A 21,039-nucleotide genomic window follows, 5' to 3' on the forward strand; every position below is an offset into this window, starting at 1 on the left:
CTGGGGACCATGGATCCCGCGGTTAATGGAAGGGGTCTATGGCATAAAACAAGTTTGGGAACCTCTGCTAGCATCTCCCCTCATTCTGCTGTGTTTCACGGAATGATTTTCTATCTTGTTCAATCTACCTTTGTAACTCAGCTCCTTAAATGCCAGCAACATCCGTGTCTGCCAGGGCTCCTGTAGTCTCTACACTAGGCTGCCAAGAGCTATTTGTTATAAGCTGGTCTATCTCTGACACGTCCGTGTCCTTTCCTGATGTTTCTCTGTCTCCATCTCGAGAGACATGTTGTCAACCTACTTCTTTTATAAGCCTACTGATTCCTATGATAATCTCGACCGTACCTCTTCCCAATCTGTCACTTGTAAAATGCTCTTCTTTTACCTCAGTTTCTTTGCTTCCACTGCATCAGTTCCCAGGATGTGGCTGTCTTCCCTTCGCTGTTCCCAGGGTGCGGCTGTCCTCCCTCCGCTCTTCTCAGAATGTGTCTGTCTCCCTCCGCTGTTCCCAGGATGTGGCTGTCCTCCCTCCACTATTGATACTGTCCTCACTCACATTTACCATACGTCGTGCTCCACCCATCTTGCTACCACCGTAATAGTGATAGAGTTCTTCTTGTCCTTACCTACCACCCCTTCAACCTCTGCAACTTCCACCATCTCCAAAGAGATCTTACAACTAAACATATATTTACCCTCCTCTCTCCCACCCCGCCCTCTTCTTTCAACAGGGATCACTCTCTCCACAATTCCCTTGTTCATTCATTCTTCCTCACTAATCTCCCTTCAGCCACTTATCCCTGAAAGCGACCTATGTGCGACAGCTACCCGTACACCTCCTCCCTCACCTCTATTCAGAGCCCAAAACAGTCCTTCCAGGAACACTTCACCTGCGAACCTGCTGGGGTCACCTATTGTGTCCTATGCTCCCGATGCGGCCTCATTTACATTAGTGAGACCCGCCATAAATTGGGAGACCGTTTTGTTGAGCATCTCTGTAACACCTGCCACAAGGACGACAAGGAGAAGTAGCCGAACATTTTAATTCCGATTCTCTTTCCGACGTCTCGATCGATGGCCTCCTCTTGTGCCAAGATGAGACCGCCCTCAGTGTGGAGGAGCAACAACTTGTATTCAATCTGAGTACCCTCCAACCCGATTGTATGAATATTGAATTCTCCTTCCAGTAAACAAATTTCCACCCCGCCCACTTCTCTATTCCCCACTCTGAACTTTCATTACTCATCACCAGCCTATTACTTCCCCCTGGGTCCTCTCTTTCCCTTTCTCCTATTGATAACACTCCAATTCTTTATTCTCCAGCCCTTGACCTGCCCATCACTTAACTTCAGCTATAACCTTCCAGCTCGCCTCTTTCTCCTCCCCGACCTTTTTAATCAGATATCTTCCCCATATTCCCCAGCAAAGAAGAAGGCTCTTTGCACAAAATGTTGAATGTTTACTCTTTTCCATAGATACTGCCTGATGTGCTGAGTTCCACCAGCATTTTTTGTGCGTTGCTTTGTATTTCCAGCACTTGCAGGCTTTTTCGTGTTTACGTATAGTAATTACCATAACTATTATTTGGGCGTTGTTGAGATTATATCGGGAATCTGATGTAAAATCCTGCACCTCATACTCACACGGGTTATACAGACCAAAGAACAAACTGCCGGAGGAACTCAGTGGGTCGGGCAGCATCTGTGGAGGGAAATAGACCGTCAAAATTTTGGGCTGAGAACCTACTTTTGGACTGAGAGTGGACAGGTAATAGTCAGAGAAAAGAGGTGAGGGGTGGGGATCCGACAAGAGCTGGGGTGTGAGAAGTGGATCCAGGTGAGGCGGGAAGTGGGAAGTTGGAAATAGTGACGGGGGTGGGAATAGAGTGGTGGGGGCAGCACGGGGCTGCAGAAGAAGGAATTTAATTCTATGAACGATTAACAAAGAACTTAGAGAGTATTTGTTTTAGAGATTCACCAGACTGATTCCTGGAGGACGATGAAGATCAGTGATCGTCTTCCCATAAAAAAAGAGGTCGACAGATTTGTGGAGACCGAAGGGATCGAGGAAATGAGGATCGGGGCAGAAACAAGGGGCTGAGATGGGAGAGCAGTCGTCATCTTGTTGATGGTTAGACAGGCTGAATGGCCACCTCCTGCTGTTTCTCATTTGATGTTTCAGTGTTTCTGCCCAGTGAGGAATGTGAATAGAAATTAGTGTTTATAAACATAGAAGAGATTTGAATTGAACCTGCACAATTCCTGTTGGAGTGGGAGTTGTGTATCGGATCGGTGTGGGAATCGAACTGCTAACTCTGAGAACAGGGAGGTGGAGCTAAGGGGGGACGTCGACTCAGAGGCCTGCTTCGGGCATTTTCATGCCTTACAAGGCGCAGATTCGAAATCTGTGTGGGGCGCCACTCCTCGCACAGACACGAGAGCACTGTGTGATTAAGTGCCTTGCTCAAGGACACAAACATGTTGCCACAGCTGAGGCTCGAACTAGCGACCTTGAGATCACTAAATGAACTCCTTAACCACTTGGCCAAGTGCCCAACACAAGGGGATAATGAGCTAAGGGGACAGCGAAGGTACTAAGGGAAAAATTAAAAATGTAGCTGGTGTAAATAAGAAATAATGTGTAAAATGTGGCAGGTGGGTCGGGCAGTGGGTGTGGGGCGAGGAGCAGAGTCACCGGTTCAAGTGGGAGACACTGCACTCGTCACGTGATCTAGTTTCTCGCTCCCATTTCAAGCGCAGATCTGCAGCATCTGCGGGGTTTTCGCTTCCGAGGCCCCGCCCCGTCCCGCCCTCACAGTCCTCGGATGGACGCTGGTTTTCTTTCCTTTCTCTGTTGAAACGGATCGTCGGCGGGGAGTCGGTGGACGGATTGCTGTCTGCGGGGCAAATAAATCAAGTTCCCACCGGTGAGTACTGAGGCCGGTCACTCGGTTGAACGACAGGGGCAATTTACCATCGGTGAGTACTGAGGCAGATCCCAAGGGGGACGACCTGATGTTGTTCAGAGAGTCCCGTTAACTTCTCGGAACTGCAGGGCTCCTCCCGCTTCATGGACATATCCTGCCCGGGTCGGTCCGGGTTTTGGAACCTTCACACCGAGCCGCCTGAGTTGAGCCGCCGCTCAGCCCCTGTTGCACTGGTCCCAGGTGCGGGATGAGGTGGTGATGCCGGGACTAAACCCATCGGTCCGGTTGTAGTTGGGGAACTTTACCTCCATGACCCGGCCCCGTATCGGATCCAAACTTCACCTGGATCGATAGTTATTTTGCATATTTCCAGCACAGTAGAAGCAGCCGTTCGGCCTGTTGTGTTCTTGCAGACACAAGGGTTAAACAGAGTAATCGCACCCTCGGGACAATGCTCCACGTGTATGAATAGTTTCATTTTCCCCCGTTCAGACAGGACAGTGAGATCCGGATCTCTCACGTCCTCTCGGGGGACTGGGAAGTTTATTTACATCTTCTTTCCATGACTACGACTTGCCGAAATGCTGACAGTGTTTCCCGATATATGAGCCTATTAATGCGAGAATTAAGTCTTTTTCATCTATCTGGGCTTCTCAGAAGTGTGTACGCTGCCTGCAGAATTTCCAAAGGAGCACGGTTAAATTGGGGAGTCTTTATTTTTTTTACATGTACCGAGGTAGAGTGAAAATCGTGTCTTCGTTATCATCGACATAGATCAATACATTACAGCAGTACATTGAGGCAAAACAATACCTGAGTGTAACAACTCATTCTGGTTACAGAGAAAGTGCAGTGCTGATAGGTATGTGGTTCAAGGTCACATCGATTTAGACTGTGAGGTCAGGAGTCCACTCACCACGCTGGAGAACATTCAGTTCGCTTATAACAGCAGAATACAAACTGTCCTTGAAACTGGTGGTATGTTTCTGTTCCCTATAATCTTCGACCCGAGGGAGGGTGAGAAGTGAGAATGTTTACGGTTCCGGGGATCTTTCATTATGTTGGCTGACTTACTGAGGCAGTGGGAAGTGTAGACTGAGTCCATGGAGGGGAGGTTGGTTTCTATGATGTGCTCAGCTGTGTCCACGGTTCTCCGCTACTTCATTCGGTTAAAGAAATAGCAGTAGACAGTAGTTGTATTAAGCTGTGCGGTAGCGGGATGGGATACTTTCTCCGGAGCACTGATGAAGCTTGTAGAGTGGAAAACGACATATACCGAACTTCTTATTCAAGTCAAGTCAAGTCATGTTTATTGTCATTTCGACCATAAGCTGCTGGGGCAGTACACAGTAAAAACGAAACAACGTTCCTCCAGGGCTATTGTTTGTTCTGGCTTTGTTATATTGGAATCTGTTATCTAGTAGTGTGTACTATTATTTCAGTATCTGTGTATTACTGGACGACCATCGGAGAGCGCACTTGATTCCTTCTCCCACCGGGTTCCATCTGCTTATTCCCTGCCCATCTGGTTCAACCTCTGTCCAGTCTGAATCCCACCAACTGAATGATATATATCAACCCACTGTTCAATCTCTGTCCAGCCTGCGTCCCAATGCCGCGATGATATATATCAACCATCTTGTTCAATCTCTGTCCAGTCTGTATCCCATTGCTGCAATGATATATTTCAGCAAACTCTCTTCTAAACTTTGTCTTCATTGTGAAGTTTTGTTTTGCATCTTTTCCAGGATTGTTTTTTTGATAGCTGGAGCTACCAGAGGTTTAATTGAACACAGCAGGTGGCAGCGTAAAAACAGCCATTTCAATTTTAGTTTCCCCGTTACAAAATGGCTGCAGTGTTAATCTTTGTAATAATAGAGCTCAGAGCATCTGATGTTGAGTTTGTTATTTCCTTTTTCGGTTATTTTCGGTGAGCCACTTCCTCCGTTTCCAGGGTAACGGCCCGTCAGAGCTGCAGCAAGTGTTGTACTTTTTATCGCTCTGTGGTCACCGCCTCTCAGCGTAGAGACAGTGGCCTCAGGAGCAAATGTAACAGAGTGACAGTGGGAGGAAAGGATGCTGTGAGCATTGACTGTATGGGATGTATTACACCAGGGTCAGGATGAACTGAGGAACTAACAAATGGGTTGGGGTGGGGTGGCATTTACAGTTTAGGGTGTTGTTGATATTTTACAATCAGTTACCATCTGTGCATTAAAATGAAGAGGGAGAAAATACTACAGTTGCAGGAAATTTAAAGTAAGGAGGAGAAAATACTGGAAATGCTCAGCAGATCGGCAGCACCTTGGACAGTCTCAGTTCTGAAACTGTGTCTTCCACCATTTGTCCTTTCAGAGATGTAGTCTGATGTACTTTATAATTTTACATTTTGTTCCTGCTACACTGCAGGAAACATGGCAGCCAGCTGTACTGGGTGAGATCCCACGCAGCAAGAAGATTGAACTGGCATTAGCTGAGACACTGCCGCATATTACCGGCAGCAAAGAGCTCTGGGAGAGTTGGTGCTTGAGATACAATCTTGAGATGGGGGCTCCAGGAATATGGAACTGGCAGTGTTTGGGCTTCGGTCTACGTTGGTGCTTTTACAGATGTGGCTGGATGTTCCTCCTTCCGCAGTGAAGCAGACGTCTCCAGGGGCTGGATATTGGTAACATGAGATTCTCAGTGTGAGATGTGGAAAAGATGTGCGAGGCTCTCGGTGTGGGCTGTGACCCTCTGAGGTTGGATTCTGGGATATCACACATGTTTTCACCCAGATAAAATGAATCAGGGGATCAGGTTGTCCGGGTTTATGAGATGTTGAGCGAGTACCATAGAACCATAGAAACTACAGCACAGAAACAGGCCCTTTGGCCCTTCTTGGCTGTGCCGAACCATTTTCTGCCTAGTCCCACTGACCTGCACACGGACCATATCCCTCCATACACCCCCCCATCCATGTATCTGTCCAATTTATGCTTAAATGTTAAAAAAGAACCCGCATTTACCACCTCGTCTGGCAGCTCATTCCATACTCCCACTACTCTCTGTGTGAAGAAGCCCCCCCTAATGTTCCCTTTAAACTTTTCCCCCCTCACCCTTAACCCATGTCCTCTGTTTTCTTTCTCCCCTTGCCTCAGTGGAAAAAGCCTGCTTGCATTCACTCTATCTATACCCATCATAATTTTATATACCTCTATCAAATCTCCCCTCATTCTTCTACACTCCAGGGAATAAAGTCCTAACCTATTCAAACTTTCTCTGTAACTGAGTTTCTCAAGTCCCAGCAACATCCTTGTAGACCTTCTCTGCACTCTTTCAACCTTATTTATATCCTTCCTGTAATTTGGTGACCAAAACTGAACACAATGCTCCAGATTCAGCCTCACCAATGCCTTATACAACCTCATCATAACATTCCAGCTCTTATACTCAATACTTCGATTAATAAAGGCCAATGTACCAAAAGCTCTCTTTACGACCCTATCTACCTGTGACGACACTTTTAGGGAATTTTGTATCTGTATTCCCAGATCCCTCCGTTCCACTGCACTCCTCAGTGCCTTACCATTAACCCTGTATGTTCTACGTTGGTTTGTCCTTCCAACATGCAATACCTCACACTTGTCAGTATTAAACTCCATCTGCCATTTTTCAGCCCATTTTTCCAGCTGGTCCAAGTCCCTCTGCAGGCTCTGAAAACCTTCCTCACTGTCTACTACACCTCCAATCTTTGTATCATCAGCAAACTTGCTGATCCAGTTTACCACATTATCATCCAGATCATTGATATAGATGACAAATAACAATGGACCCAGCACTGATCCCTGTGGCACACCACTAGTCACAGGCCTCCACTCAGAGAAGCAATTCTCTACCACCACTCTCTGGCTTCTTCCATCGAGCCAATGTCTAATCCAATTTACCACCTCTCCATGTATACCTAGCGACTGAATTTTCCTAACTAACCTCCCATGCGGGACCTTGTCAAAGGCCTTACTGAAGTCCATGTAGACAATATGCACTGCCTTCCCTTCATCCACTTTCCGGGTAACCTCCTTGAAAAACTCCAACAGATTGGTCAAACATGACCTACCACGCACAAAGCCATGTTGACTCTCCCTAATAAGCCCCTGTCTATCCAAATGCTTGCAGATTCTGTCTCTTAGTACTCCCTCCAATAACTTACCTACTACTGACGTTAAACTCACCGGTCTATAATTTCCCGGATTACTTTTTGATCCTTTTTTAAACAACGGAACAACATGAGCCACTCTCCAATCCTCCGGCACTTCACCCGTAGACAGCAACATTTTAAATATTTCTGCCAGGGCCCCCGCAATTTCAACACTAGTCTCCTTCAAGGTCCGAGGGAACACTCTGTCAGATCCCGAGAATTTATCCACTTTAATTTTCCTCAAGACAGCAAGCACCTCCTCCTTTTCAATCTCTACAGTTTCCATGATCTCACTACTTGATTCCCTCAATTCCATAGATTTCATACCAGTTTCCTTATTTCTGTTCTGAGCTCAGATGTTTGGTTCTGAAGTTCTGAAGCAAAGCAGAGAATGAGTTTCCATTCCATCCCTCGCAGGGAGAGGCTGTGATTAAATACGCTGTTTTGTGTTTGCCCCAGTAGAAATAGACCAGGGTTTCAGAATTCAATTCACATTTCGAAATCCCCCCTCACTGTCACCTGTCTATCTGCCAGTGGGGGTCAAAGAGAAACTCAAGATGCTGAAGATAGAACAGAAAATGGAACAGTGCATCACAGGAACAGGTGCATCGGCCACAATGGTGTGCCAAACCAGATAAAAAGTAAATCAACCCCCCCCCCCAAAAAAATAATGACGCCTACGTACACAATGTCCATATTCTCTCAATCTTCCTCACACCCATGTGCCTATCTAAACATCTCTTAAAAGCCTCCAATGTGTTTGCTTCCACCACCATAACAGACAGCGGATTCCAGGCACCTACACCTCCCTGAGTAGAACAACTTACCCTCACATTTCCTTTGCAACTACTCCCTCACACCGTCATTGCATGTCCTCTGGTATTAGACATTTCTAACCAGCGAAAAGATGCTCCCCGTCTACTCTATCTATGTCTTTCATAATCTTATAAACCTCTATCTGATCTTCCCTCAGTCCCTACCACTCCATGGAGAACAACCTAAGATTTTCCACTAAAAACTGGATGATGTTTGAATCCATTCTGACGAAAGGTTAGGAAACTGAATTGCTAACTTTTTTTTCCTTTCCCCACAAGTGTTCCTTACCCGCTGAGCGTTTCTAGTGATTCCAGTTTATCTGTATTACATTCACCCTGGAACATTTTGTGAGAGTTGACAGAAGAGTCAAGAAGGCACAGCTTTTCCCAGGACATTATCCTGGTACCAATTGTCCTGTTTTCCCCGGAAATGTATTCAGTACAGCTGTTGATAACAAGGTTCACAAGAATAATCTGAGGAATAAGCATTATGCATGTGGAGCATTTGCTGGCCCTGGGCCTGTGTTTAGTGGGGTTCAGAGGGATGGTGGTTGGGGTTTGGTGTGGGGGGGGGGGGTGGAAGTTAGGGCGGGGGTGATTATTTACAACAACTGAATAACAGCAAGTCTGGATGCAGTGGGAATGGAGAGGGTGTCTTGATTAGATGGAGAGTCTGGGATCTGAGAGTGCTGGCTCAGAATAAAGAAGCTTCACTTTAAAACTGACGTGAGAGCATTTACTTCAGCCAAATGTTGGTAATCTGTGGAATTTGATGCCACAGAGGGTGGTGGAGGCTATTGTTAGGTATATTCATGTTCTGGATTGCTAAATGGGTTGAATATTATAGCAGGGAAGCAATAATACAGTGTTGGAAAAATAATCCTTCATGATTGATTATGGAGCAGACTAGAATGACCGTATTACCTAATTCTACTATGTATTACGACTTGTATCTTATACCATGACTGAATGATGACCTATCAAAAAAAAAAGAGAAAATCTGCAGTTTCTGGAAATCCGAGCAATGGATGGCATGTTATCACCATTACACAGACGTGACTGTTACAAGGGCAGGATTGGTGTTTGATGCTCCAGGTTTTAGTTGTTTCATAATACATATGGGCGGGGGGGGGGTGGTGAATGGGGGAGAACTCTCTGTACTAATTAGGGATGGTATCACAGCGACATACACAGAGGACATCAATGTGGGTGAAAGTCAGAAACGGGAAGGGGGCTATCATTCTGGGAGTATTCTATAGGCCTCCCCCAAAGCCACGGGGATAATGAGAGCAGATAACTTGGCAGCTTTGGGAAAGGTGCAAAAGCAACAAGGTTGTTATCACTGTTGACCTCAACTTTCCTGATGTTGATTCCACCTCCTCGCTCCAAAATGTGTCAATGGGGCAGAATGTGTTGTGTGTCCAGGAAGGATTCTTGACACAGTATGTGGATGGGCTCACTCGAGGAGTTACCGTACTGTATCTAGTATGAGGCAATGATGCTGGTCAGGTGACTGATGTCACAATGGGTGACCCTTTTGAGACAGTGACCACAACACCCCAACTTTTATCATGGTCATGGACAAGGATAGTAGCAGACCCTACAAGACAGTATTTAATTAGTGGATGGATAGTTACAATGGTATTTGGAGCAACTTTGGAGTGTAAATTGGGAAAACATTTTCAACGGGAAACACACAATGGAAATGTGAAGGTTGTTTCAAGAACACTTATATGCAGTTCGGGGTAGATTTGTTCCACCCACAGTGAAACAATGTTTATATAAACAAACTGTGGTTACAAGAGATGAGAACATTTAAGCAAGAGGGAAAAGGAAGCATTATTTAGGTTTAGGAAGCAACATCCAAGCAAGGCTCCAGAGAATTATAACGTAGCCTGGAAGGAGCTTAAGAAGTGACTTAGAGGTCGAAGGAACTTGAGAAGTCCTTGAGAAGCAGGACGAAGGAAAGCCGAAGGCGTTCTACATGTGGGAAAAGAAGAGGAGGATGAATAGACTGAGCGTAGGACTATTCAGGAGCAAAGGTGGAAACGTGCCTGGAGGATGTGGTGATAGGCGAGGTGCTTAATGAATGCATTGCTGCAGAGTTACCAATGAGATAGACAGTGATTGTGATGATAGCAGTTGGGATGTGTAGATGGAGTGAAGAGGCCAGGAGTGAAATGGGCCCGACACAGGAAATTGGGACCATCTCTGTGGGCACTGTGGTCAGCATTGTCTCATTGGGCTGAAGGGTCTGTGTCTGTGCTCTGTTGCTCTGTGACTCTATCAATAAGATTTGCCAGATATCACTGGACAGACATACAGACATGGTGTGGGAGTTGATTTTAACAGGGAATGTTTGTTCCCTAAGCAAACTGCTGCTCTGATACACAGGGTGGTGATACGGTCACATTTTGCAAAGACTCGTACTCTCTCTGACTCACTGTCTGCTTGTTGTGTAATTCAGGGCATCACCAGCAGGTGGAGCTGTCCTGCACCGCGACCAAAGTGTAAACAAGACGACAACAATCAACAATCGTCAGTCAGAATCAGAATGGCTACAGGTATGTTCACTGGGATCTTTATCATTAAACTTCTGCCCTGTAGCTGCACATCGAAGGTTCAATCGTTAGGCATTAATATCGAAATAGTAAAATGGATTCAGCAGTGGCTGGATGGGAGATGCCAGAGAGTAGTGGTGGATAACTGTGTGTCAGATTGGAGGACGGTGTGTAGCGGTGTGCCTCAGGGATTGGTAGTGGGTCAAGTGTTGTTTGTCATATATATTAATGATCTGGATGATGAGGTGGTAAATTGGATTAGTAAGTATGCAAATGATACTAAGATAGATGGCATTGTGGATAATGAAGTACATTTTCAAAGCTTGCAGTGAGACTTAGGCCAGTTATAAGACTGGGCTGAAAGATGTCAGATGGAGTTTAATGCTGAAAAATGTGAGGTGCTACATTTTGGTAGGACTAATCAAAATAGGACATACATGGTAAATGGTAGGGCATTGAAGAATTCAGTAGAACAGAGTGATCTAGGAATAATGGTGCATAGTTCCCTGAAGGTGGAATCTCATGTGGATAGGGTGGTGAAGAAGGCTTTTGGTATGCTGGCCTTTATTAATCACAGCATTGAGTATAGGAGTTGGGATGTAATGTTGAAATTGTATAAGGCATTGGTTAGGCCAAATTTGGAGTATTATGTACAGTTCGGGTCACCGAATTATACGAAAGATGTCAATAAAGTTCAGAGAGTACAGAGGAGGTTTACTAAAATGTCGCCTGGGTTTCATCTCCTAAGTTACAGAGAAAGGTTGAACAAGTTAGGTCTTTAGTCTTTGGAGCGTAGAAGGTTGAGGGGGGACTTGATGAAGGTGTTTACAATTATGAGGGGGATTTATAGAGTTGATGTGGATAGGCTTTTTCCATTGAGAATAGGGGAGATTCAAACAAGAAGACATGAGTTGAGAGTTAAAGGGCAGAAGTTTAGGGGTAACATGAGGGGGAACTTCTTTACTCAGAGAATGGTAGCTGTGTGGAACGAGCTTCCAGCAGAAGTGGTTGAGGCAGGTTCGATGTTGTTGTTTAAAATAAATTGGACAGCTATATGGACAGGAAAGGAATGGAGGGTTATGGGCTGAGTGCAGGTCGGTGGGACTAGGTGAGAGTAAGAGTTCGGCATGGACCAGAAGGGCCGAGATGGCCTGTTTCCGTGCTGTAATTGTTATATGGTTAATTGTTCAGATGAAGAAACTTACACAGGTGCTAACAGGGCAGAGAAAAGTGTCATTGATCCCACTGGTAAAGCAGCTTTGTGTAATCGATCAGTCCAACAGTCCCAGTGCAGGGACCTGACACCAGTAATGGTCGAATGACTTCGTTCACCAGGCAAAGCTCCACCTGAGTGAAAGGAGCCGGAGACCCTGAATCAGCAGGTTGAGAGTGAAACACAAACAGGAATGTGACGGCGGTGTTGTTTGTTACGTAAAAGTCCAGGTTCAGGGTTTGTTGCACATCGGCCTGTTTAGAGGTGAAAGACATCTCCAACTTTTATTTATAAAATTCAGAAACAGGTAATAAGAGCATTTCCAGGATTTCAGAGATTGTGTGATAATTCAACATTTCAGGTTTTGGCAGGGCAGCTATCAACTCCCCCCTCGATGCACAAAGTAGATGAGGGGAATTTTCCGAACTCTGTTTTCTGTAACCGAGCCGAGAGCATTGCCAGCCTTGGAAATGGCTGAGGATCAGGAGACGCTTCATTTTAGATAAACTTGTGGTCTGGTTTGGTGTATCACTGTCTGGTATGGAGGGGCTACTGCACAGGACCGAAAGAAGCTGCAGGAAGTTGTAAATCTGGTCAGCTCCATCTTGGGTATGAATCTACAAAGTACCCAGGACATCTTCAGGGAGCAGTGTCTTAGAAAGGCAGCGTCCATTATGCAGGACCTTCAGCACCCAGGGCATGCCATTTTCTCACCGTTACCATCAGAAAGCAGGTACAGAAGCTTGAAGGCACACACTCAGCGATTCAGGAACAGCTTCTTCCCCTCTACCTCCGATTCCTAAATGGACATTAAATCTCTGGACACTACCTTAGATTTTTTTAATATACAGTCTTTCTGTTTTTGCAAGTTTTTAAAAAATCTATTTAATATTCGTAATTGGTTTACTTGTTTATTTTTTTTATTCAGTATTATTTTTTTCTCTGCTAGATTATCTATTGCATTGAGCTGCTGCTGCTAAGTTAACAAATTTCACATCACATGCCGGTCATAATAAACCTGATTCTGATTTTGTTTTAATATCCCAATCCATGTCTGGTCTGTGGCCAAATGGTGAAAGTGAGTTCTCAATATTTCCCTCTTGAGATGATCTGCTACCTGAATTTAAATTCCCAGTGCCTCTGATGGGAGACCCGGTATAACCAGTGACCAACTGTCTCTGTCTCCGGTGGGCATTGTGATTGTGCTCAACTCTGTGATTCCAGGTGGAATAAAACAGAGATTACAGCCTGGAAATGAATCCTTTTATTTGTGTTTACAGCCTCCTCTGACTGCATGCAATTTATACTCATCACCCGCCACGTGAAAAAATGCCCCTTCAGTCCCTTTTAAATTTCTGCCCTCGAGTCTCAGACTCCCCTAACCTGGGAAACATATTATGACTATCCACCCTCTCTGCACCCCTGATTACTTTATGTACGTGTGTAAGGTCACCCTTCAAGCTCCCCTGATCCAGGGCAAACTGTCCCAGCCGAAACATATAACACAAAAACCAAGCAGCTCCATTCAGTAACGTACTTGTCAATCTCCTCGACAGTCTTTCCAGCTGAATCACATCCATCCTATAGATCAGCAACCGCAAATGAACGCAAAGCTCTCTCGGTGAGACTTTAAGTTTAGCTACGAGAACTGCACGCCAAGACGCTCCCTTTGCCAATGACTTGTATAGTTGTTACATGACAATCATCCTCCAGGTGACGGGATGGGACCCAGGCATCAAGGCAATGGTCAGTCTGTGACCCAGGGGACAAGACAATGTAAGACAAAGCAAACGGAGAACGTGTGATCTAGAGGATCGGACCATGAGTAATCCAGTGGATTGTTTGTGAGTGACACAGGTGACTGGACAGTTTGTGACCCAGGGAGATTTATGTTTATGAAAGATAATCCCAGTGATAATTCCCCGTATCACCTGATGCTGTTCCATTAATAACCGCTGGTTATCAGTGTGTTCAACTAATGCGTAGTCGGTGATCAGTATTACTGTGTCTATCCAGTTTTTTCCTGGGAGTGGATGTGTCCAGACACCGGCTTATTGTGATGGTCACCTAGCAGGAAGTGTGGTTCACATTGACCAGCACAGTCCCACTCCAAATCTGGTCAGCCGGAGTCTCGGCTCCATTGCAGACACTCATTGTGAATCCTTGTTCGAGTATAAATCACTCTAAACCTGCTATTGCTCATTTACTTCAGGTGGGAAATTAAATCAGGTACGGAAAGTACTCAAGAGGTTTTTACCAGGCAACTCATTGAGGGAAGATGATCGGGACACGGGAAGCAAGGTACCAAAGCAGGGACAGATTCAGAGCAATGTCCCAATGGAATGCGGTCCGGCCGCAGCGGAAGTGGAGCAAATTCAGCCCAGAGACAGTGACGTCAGAGACACTGAGCAGGACCCTGGAACCAGCACAAGTGAGGCGACTGTCTGTCAGCCCAGAGACAGTGACATCAGAGACACTGAGCAGGACCCTGGAACCAGCACAAGTGAGGCGACTGTCTGTCAGCCCAGAGACAGTGACGTCAGAGACACTGAGCAGGACCCTGGAACCGGTACAAGTGAGACGACTGTCTGTCAGCTCAGAAGCTCATTAAACACGGAATTGTCAAGTCCCCAACAGGGAGTGGGTGAGTGAAATATGAGGGTAATGTTTTCGCAGAATGTGGCAGGGAGGAGGGTAAATGTGATTCCTTGTTGGAGGGTTGGTCAGAGAGGGGAAATGTGTGGATGTGGTACATGTGGTGTAGTGGGGCACCCGTTACCGCACTACAGGAAATGTACTACCTGTTCTGATGATATCCAGGATGTGTATCGGAGGAAACGCAGCTATCCGGATAAGAGAGTATTTCCAGGATAACAGTTGTGGGAAACGTATTCACCAGGATGGAGAGAGTATCTCTGGGAAGCGACTATCATTGGCAGTCCCAACATTTATTGCCCATCTTAAACTGCGATGGGTGAGTGGGTGGGACGGTGGGAGAAACAGGTTTCTAGTAAATGTGGTCCTTCTGGTAACGTCATGTCTAGCGCATTGATGGTTCGGTTTTAGTCCAGTGTCAGAGATTAGGATAAAATCCATGTTTCCAGATGAAGGCAGGTGAACACTGAGGTTGTTGACATGACTGGTTTGTTGGGTTGGGTGAGAGCGGTGGAGACAGGTGATATTTGAGTTTGTGACTACATTCACTTTTTATATTTGCAGAGTCAGAGTTTACAATCTCTGACCTCCTGGCACAGGGGGAGGAATATCGACTGTACCAGCTGACAAAGTTCTACAGAGACAGACTTAAACAAGCGATTGAAGAAAAGGTTGAGAGACTCGGTTGGATGTTGACAAAGGAGGGACATTTCAGTAGAGAAGAAAATGAGGTGAGTGTATTTAGTATATTGTCACCGAACTGCTGGTATCAGAGGGAATATTGATTAATATTCATCTCCTGCACGTTCTAGGAGTTCTACGTGGCAATGGAGATGTTGATCTCTGATGGTCTCCAGCAGATCTGGTTTCAGCTGTTAAGGTGGGGAGCACTGGGAACTACAGGTTCAGTGTCACCTTTTCCTCTCACACCTGCTGTATTTATCAGTGTGATACACGAGCAGTGGCTGCATATCTGGACTGTTGAACAGACATTCAGTCTAAAACTAATTTCACGTCTTATCGGGACCGTCAGTCAAATTCAGCTCAGCTCATTAATCCAGGATGAATATTAAACTGTCAGATTGTAAATTGGGCCAACTGACTTCACTGTGGTACTTGAGGGAGGGAAATCTGCTAACCACAGCTGGTCTAGTCTCCGTCTGAGTTCCTGAACAATGAGTGGCTGACATGTCATCGTCATAGGAAAGTACAGCACAGAAACAGGCTCTTTGGCCCATCTATTCCATGCTGGTCTACTGAAACTGCCTATTGTCACGTACCCCATGACAGGGATAAAGAAACCAACAGAAATGGAAACCACTTTGGAGTCTCGTATTGCTATACACTAATAATATTTATTAGTTACTACGCAATACAGTAATATCAAAGTAAATAAATCACACAGGTTAGCAATGATTATATATTAAAGTAAGTGTGGAATATATATGTATGAAAAACCAAGTTTCTTTAAGTCTAGGGGTAAAAAGATACGGTCTTACGATGTTGAGTAAAGTTCAGTTCAGTTCAGTTCGTGGTATTTAGTTGAGTAGTGATGGGGAGAGAGAGAGAGACAGAGTTGAGTCTTCAGGTGAGCTGATGCAGTCGATCTTCTCGTCGTCGTCCGAAATGCTTCACAAGTCACCGACTGTGACTTTAACCAGGGGGACCGGTCTTCTGTGGTGGAGCTATCACCCAGGCGAGGGTGGACACAGAGACAGCTCCCCACCAGTCAACCCCTTTTCCTTCAAACTGGAATAGCAATTTGGATCAATCCGCCTGATCGATCCTCCAAATCCCACTTTCTCTGCGGGCACAGCAATGCTCATTCAGTGTCCAGATCATGTGTCTGAGGTCTGTATCATCTGACCTCCCATTTATTTCACCAGGCTGAGCATCACCTGTCATTCAAAGAGTCCCCACCCTCCTCTGCAGTGCCTTGTCAAATGCTGGGCTAAAGTCCATTCAGACAACACCCACTTCCTTCCATTCATCAACTTTCCCGGTAACTTCCTGGTTCAACATTCAGATTGGTTAGACAGGAACTACCACGCACAAAGCTGATATCGCATGACATCAAAAATCAATAGGTTGTCCTGAAAGGACATATATTTGGTAAGCTATTTTACATTATTAGCTAGCCTACCTTCATATTTCATATTCTCTCTACTTACGGCTTTTCGTTGCTTTCTGCTGGTTAGTAAAAGCCTCCCAGTCCTTCTGTTTTCCATTATGTTTTGCTATACTCTATACCCTCTCCTTTGCTTTTGTGCTGCATTGACTTCCTCGTCAGCCACGGTTGATCATCCTGCCTTTGGAATAATTCTTCATATTTGGGATTATCTACCTCTACCTGTGCCTTCTGAATCACTCCCAGAATCTTCATCTATTCCTAGTCATAGTCATAGTCATAGTCATACTTTATTCCTGCTTGGTTGTTGCCTCTTCCAATTCATTTTTGCCCAGCTCCTCTCTCATTTCTCTGTAATTCATTTATTCCAGTGTAAACTGATACATCTGACTTTTACCTTCTCCCTCTCAAACTGCAGTGTCAGTTCTGCTATTTTATGATCACTGCCTCTTAGGGGTTTATTTACCTTAAGCTTCCCAATCAAATCTGGTGCAATACACAACACTGAATCCAGATTTGCCTTTCCTATAGTGGACTCAACCATAGGCTTCTCTCAAAAGCCATCTCATAGGCATTCTATAAATTCCCTCACTTGGGATTCAACACCGACCTGATTTTCCAAAGCTACCTGCATATTGAAATTCCCCATGACTATTTTAACATTGAAATCTTTACATGCCTCTTCTCTCTCCCACTGGAATGTGTATCCCACATCCTGGTTACTGTTCCATCAGGGTCATTTTCTTTCCTACACAGTATCTTAACAACTACACCGTCCAATCTGCTATCACTTCTTTAGAAGCACATTTCATTTTTTATGACAACAGAGTCAACCCAACCCTTTCACCCACCTGCCTCTCCTTTCGATTAAATATTTATCCTTGGATGTGAGCACCCAAATATGATCTTTCAGCCACGATTCAGTGATGCCCACCATCCATTTTTTGCTCCCTCGCTCTCCCTCTCTTCCGTTCTTGTTGTCACATCTTTTTGATGTAATGTTACACATTGATGGATAAGTAAATTAATCACGTTGAATATACTGCAGGGTGACAGTAAATCCTTATTCTTTCACAATATTGATTTAGAATTTCCCTCAGTTACTGTTTCTCTGTTAACGACTGAACCCAGGGAGGATCAGGCAGCAGCCCAGTGACTGCATCAATTCTGAAGCTACTGGGACCATGAACAGATATTTTCCTGCACATTCTCCATGTTCGTCTGTCTGCTCCGTGGTAAATTTATTACTTTCCTTTTCTAGAAAGTCACTGAACTGACAGAGAAGGGAAACCGGACTGAGAGTTCCAGGCTCTTCCTCAGTTTGGTGATGGAGAAAGGCTCCCGGGCCCGGAGGGCGATGTGGGAATCCTTTGTGACATGGAGGACTGAGTTACCGAAGTTGGACAGAATACTGAGGGAAATACAGGAACTCGGTACGTTAAAACCACACACTGAACACAAAGGCACATTGAAATAAACATTTTAGTTATTTTAATTATTTTAGTTCTGTTTCCATGGATTTTTTTAATATTTAAACAGGTCCTGCTCCACAGGAATACATGAACATCGCCCAAGGGTTATCTGAATTACCCACCCAACTGATAGGTGAGTGATGAAATGCTCAGTTCAAACCACACCTCAAGTGTTAGTCTGTGACTTGGCAAAACCTGGGAATCAAAATTCACCATTAGCCATTCGCTGATCTCTGGATTGAAGTAACAATTCAAAGTATCTCTCTTTGCAGCCTGAATATTCTACATTTTATTTTTCTATTAATCCATCTGTTGGTTCTGCTGAAGCCTTCACTCCAGGTCCTAATGCTCTGGGAATGCCCACACACCCCAGGCAGGCTCCTGATACACTGTATGACCCAGTCCAGGTGACTTTTCTATCTTCAGACCTTTCATCTTCCAAGCCCCTTTTCCTTTGTAATAGCACTACACGCAATTCTGTTCACTGATGTTCTTTACCTTTTGTAATTCCGCTAGTGACTTCCACAGAGTTTGTCTGGCATTTCCTTTTCACCTGTTACTGCAGCTACAACATCATTTTTCAGCGGTCTGATATCGACCCTCTCCCTTTTTTTTACTCTTTAATATCTGGGAAAGTTTAAAAAAAATACTTTGGTATCCTTTCTTATATTATTGACCATATTCTTGCATTTGCTGTACATTCATGTATATCTAACATAGTTGCCTTCAACATGACTCAGGTAGTAAATTCCAGGTACCAGAACTATATGAAAAAAAAACACCCACAATTGCTGTAAATTTACCACATCTCATCTTAACCAAATGCCCTCTGATATTAGACACCAGTCTTATGTAAAAAAATAACAAACAAAATACAGGCTGTCGACCCAAATCTTACCTCTCAAACTTGTGTACCTCTGTCAGATCTCTATTCTAACTCCAGAGTAAACAAACCAAGTTTATCAAACCTCCACTTGTAGCACATGCCACCGAATCCAGGCAACACCCTGATAAACCTGTTCTGCACCCTCTCCAATCCTTCTAAAAGCTGGACAATCAGAAGTGAATACAATACTCCAGATGCACCCTAAAATCATAAGACTTAGGAGCAGAATTAAGCCAATCGGCTCAGTGATTTTGCTACGCAAATCCTCTCAACCCCATTATCCCGCCTTCTGTAAATGTTGACGCTCTTCCTAATCAGGAACATATCAACCTGCATTTTAACTATATCCAGTGACGTGTCTTCCTCAGCAGTCTATGACAATAATTTCACAGATTCACCGCCCGCCAGCTAAGATGTTTCTCCCAGTGTGCATCCCCGCCAGCGAGGATAATTCCCCACAGTTCCCAAGCATATTAATTTTCTGTATGAGCCTCCCATGTGGGACCTTGTCAAAGACTCTACCAATATACAAGTAGACCTGTGACTAGTGGTGTGCCACAGGGATCAGTGCTGGGTCCATTGTTATTTGTCATCTCTATCAATGATCTGGATGATAATGTGGTAAATTGGATCAGCAAATTTGCTGGCGATACAAATATTGGAGGTGTAGTGGACAGTGAGGAAGGTTTTCAAAGCTTGCAGAGGGACTTGGACCAGCTGGAAAAATGGGCTGAAAAATGGCAGATGGAGTTTAATACAGACAAGTGTGAGGTATTGCACTTTGGAAGGACAAACCAAGATAGAACATACAGGGTAAATGGTAAGGCACTGAGGAGTGCAGTAGAACAGGTATCTGGGAATACAGATACAAAATTCTCTAAAAGTGGCGTCACAGGTAGATAGGGTCGTAAAGAGAGCTTTTGGTATATTGGCCTTTATTAATCAAAGTATTGAATATAAGCTGAATTTTATGATGAGGTTGTATAAGGCATTGGTGAGGCCGAATCTCGAGCGTTGTGTTCAGTTTTGGTCAACAAATTACAGGAAGGATATTAATAAGGTCGAAAGAGTGCAGAGAAGGTTTACAAGGATGTTGCTGGGCCTTGAGAAACTCAGTTACAGAGAAAGGTTGAATAGGTTAGGACTTTATTCCCTGGAGCATAGAAGAATGAGGGGAGATTTGATAGAGGTATATAAAATTATGATGGGTATAGATAGAGTGAATGCAAGCAGGCTTTTTCCACCAAGGCAAGGAGAGAACAAAACCAGAGGAGATGGGTTAAGGGTGAGGGGGGAAACGTTTAAAGGGAAAATTAGTGGGGGCTTCTTCACACAGAGTGGCGGGAGTGTGGAATGAGCTGCCAGACGAGGTGGTAAATGCGGGTTCTTTTTTAACATTTAAGAATAAATTGGGCAGATTGCAGACAAGCGTGACGTGTTGCACTTTGGAAAGACCAAGCAGGGCCGGTCTTATACAGTTACCAGTAGGGCACTGAGGAGTGCGGTAGAGCAAAGTGATCTGGGAATACAGGTCCATAATCATTAAAAGCTTTGGATGGGATTTGCGTCTTGACAACTTGATTGAGTTCCTGCAGGATGTGACAAAGGTGATGGATGAAGTTACACATGGATGTTGTTTAGAAACCATAGAAACCATAAAAAAAACTACAGCACAGAAACAGGTCTTTTGGCCCTTCTTGGCTCTGCTGAACCCCAAACCACCTCAAACATTCTCTCTTTCATACTGCCATGGGGCGGAAGATATAAAGACTGAAGGTGTGTACCACCAGCCTCAGGGACAGCTTCAATACTGCATTTATAAGACTACTGAATGGTCACCTACTATGTTATTATTGGCTCTTAATAATATTAAGACAATTATATAATTGTAGCATCGTGCATCCGGTAACTAATAACAACTCACTTAGATAACCACAATATACTCACAGGACAGCAGAAAAAATACCGTTCGGTTATGAACAACAGATAACAGATTATGTAATTCTATTTCAAAACCTGTGGAAAGCAGAAATCTTTCAGTGTAATATTGTCTATCAAAAAACATTTGATTCTCTCCCTCACATGGTTAAGAGAAGTTCCAAATAGATATAAAATTCATCCAATACTTGTGAAATTTCTACAACATCTGATGAATCATTGGCATAAAATAATCGTCCTATTAACAACCACAAAGGGACAACCACCA

At 44.5% G+C, this 21,039-nt stretch overlaps 1 protein-coding gene across 1 annotated transcript in view; it reads left to right on the forward strand.

The window, feature by feature from the left end:
• Nucleotides 1–2,783: 2,783 nt before the first annotated feature.
• The window catches only part of LOC140208626 (NACHT, LRR and PYD domains-containing protein 3-like), a 51,998-nt gene continuing 33,742 nt past the window's right edge, over nt 2,784–21,039 (forward strand). The window contains exons 1-6 of the mRNA XM_072277446.1: nt 2,784–2,926; nt 10,386–10,482; nt 13,905–14,336; nt 14,912–15,078; nt 17,737–17,908; nt 18,015–18,080. Coding sequence (XP_072133547.1) covers nt 10,473–10,482; nt 13,905–14,336; nt 14,912–15,078; nt 17,737–17,908; nt 18,015–18,080 — 847 coding nt within the window. The 5' untranslated portion in view covers nt 2,784–2,926; nt 10,386–10,472. The remainder of the gene's footprint in view (nt 2,927–10,385; nt 10,483–13,904; nt 14,337–14,911; nt 15,079–17,736; nt 17,909–18,014; nt 18,081–21,039) is intronic.

This window comes from Mobula birostris, chromosome 13, assembly GCF_030028105.1.
Source record: "Mobula birostris isolate sMobBir1 chromosome 13, sMobBir1.hap1, whole genome shotgun sequence".
Lineage (NCBI taxonomy): Eukaryota > Metazoa > Chordata > Chondrichthyes > Myliobatiformes > Myliobatidae > Mobula > Mobula birostris.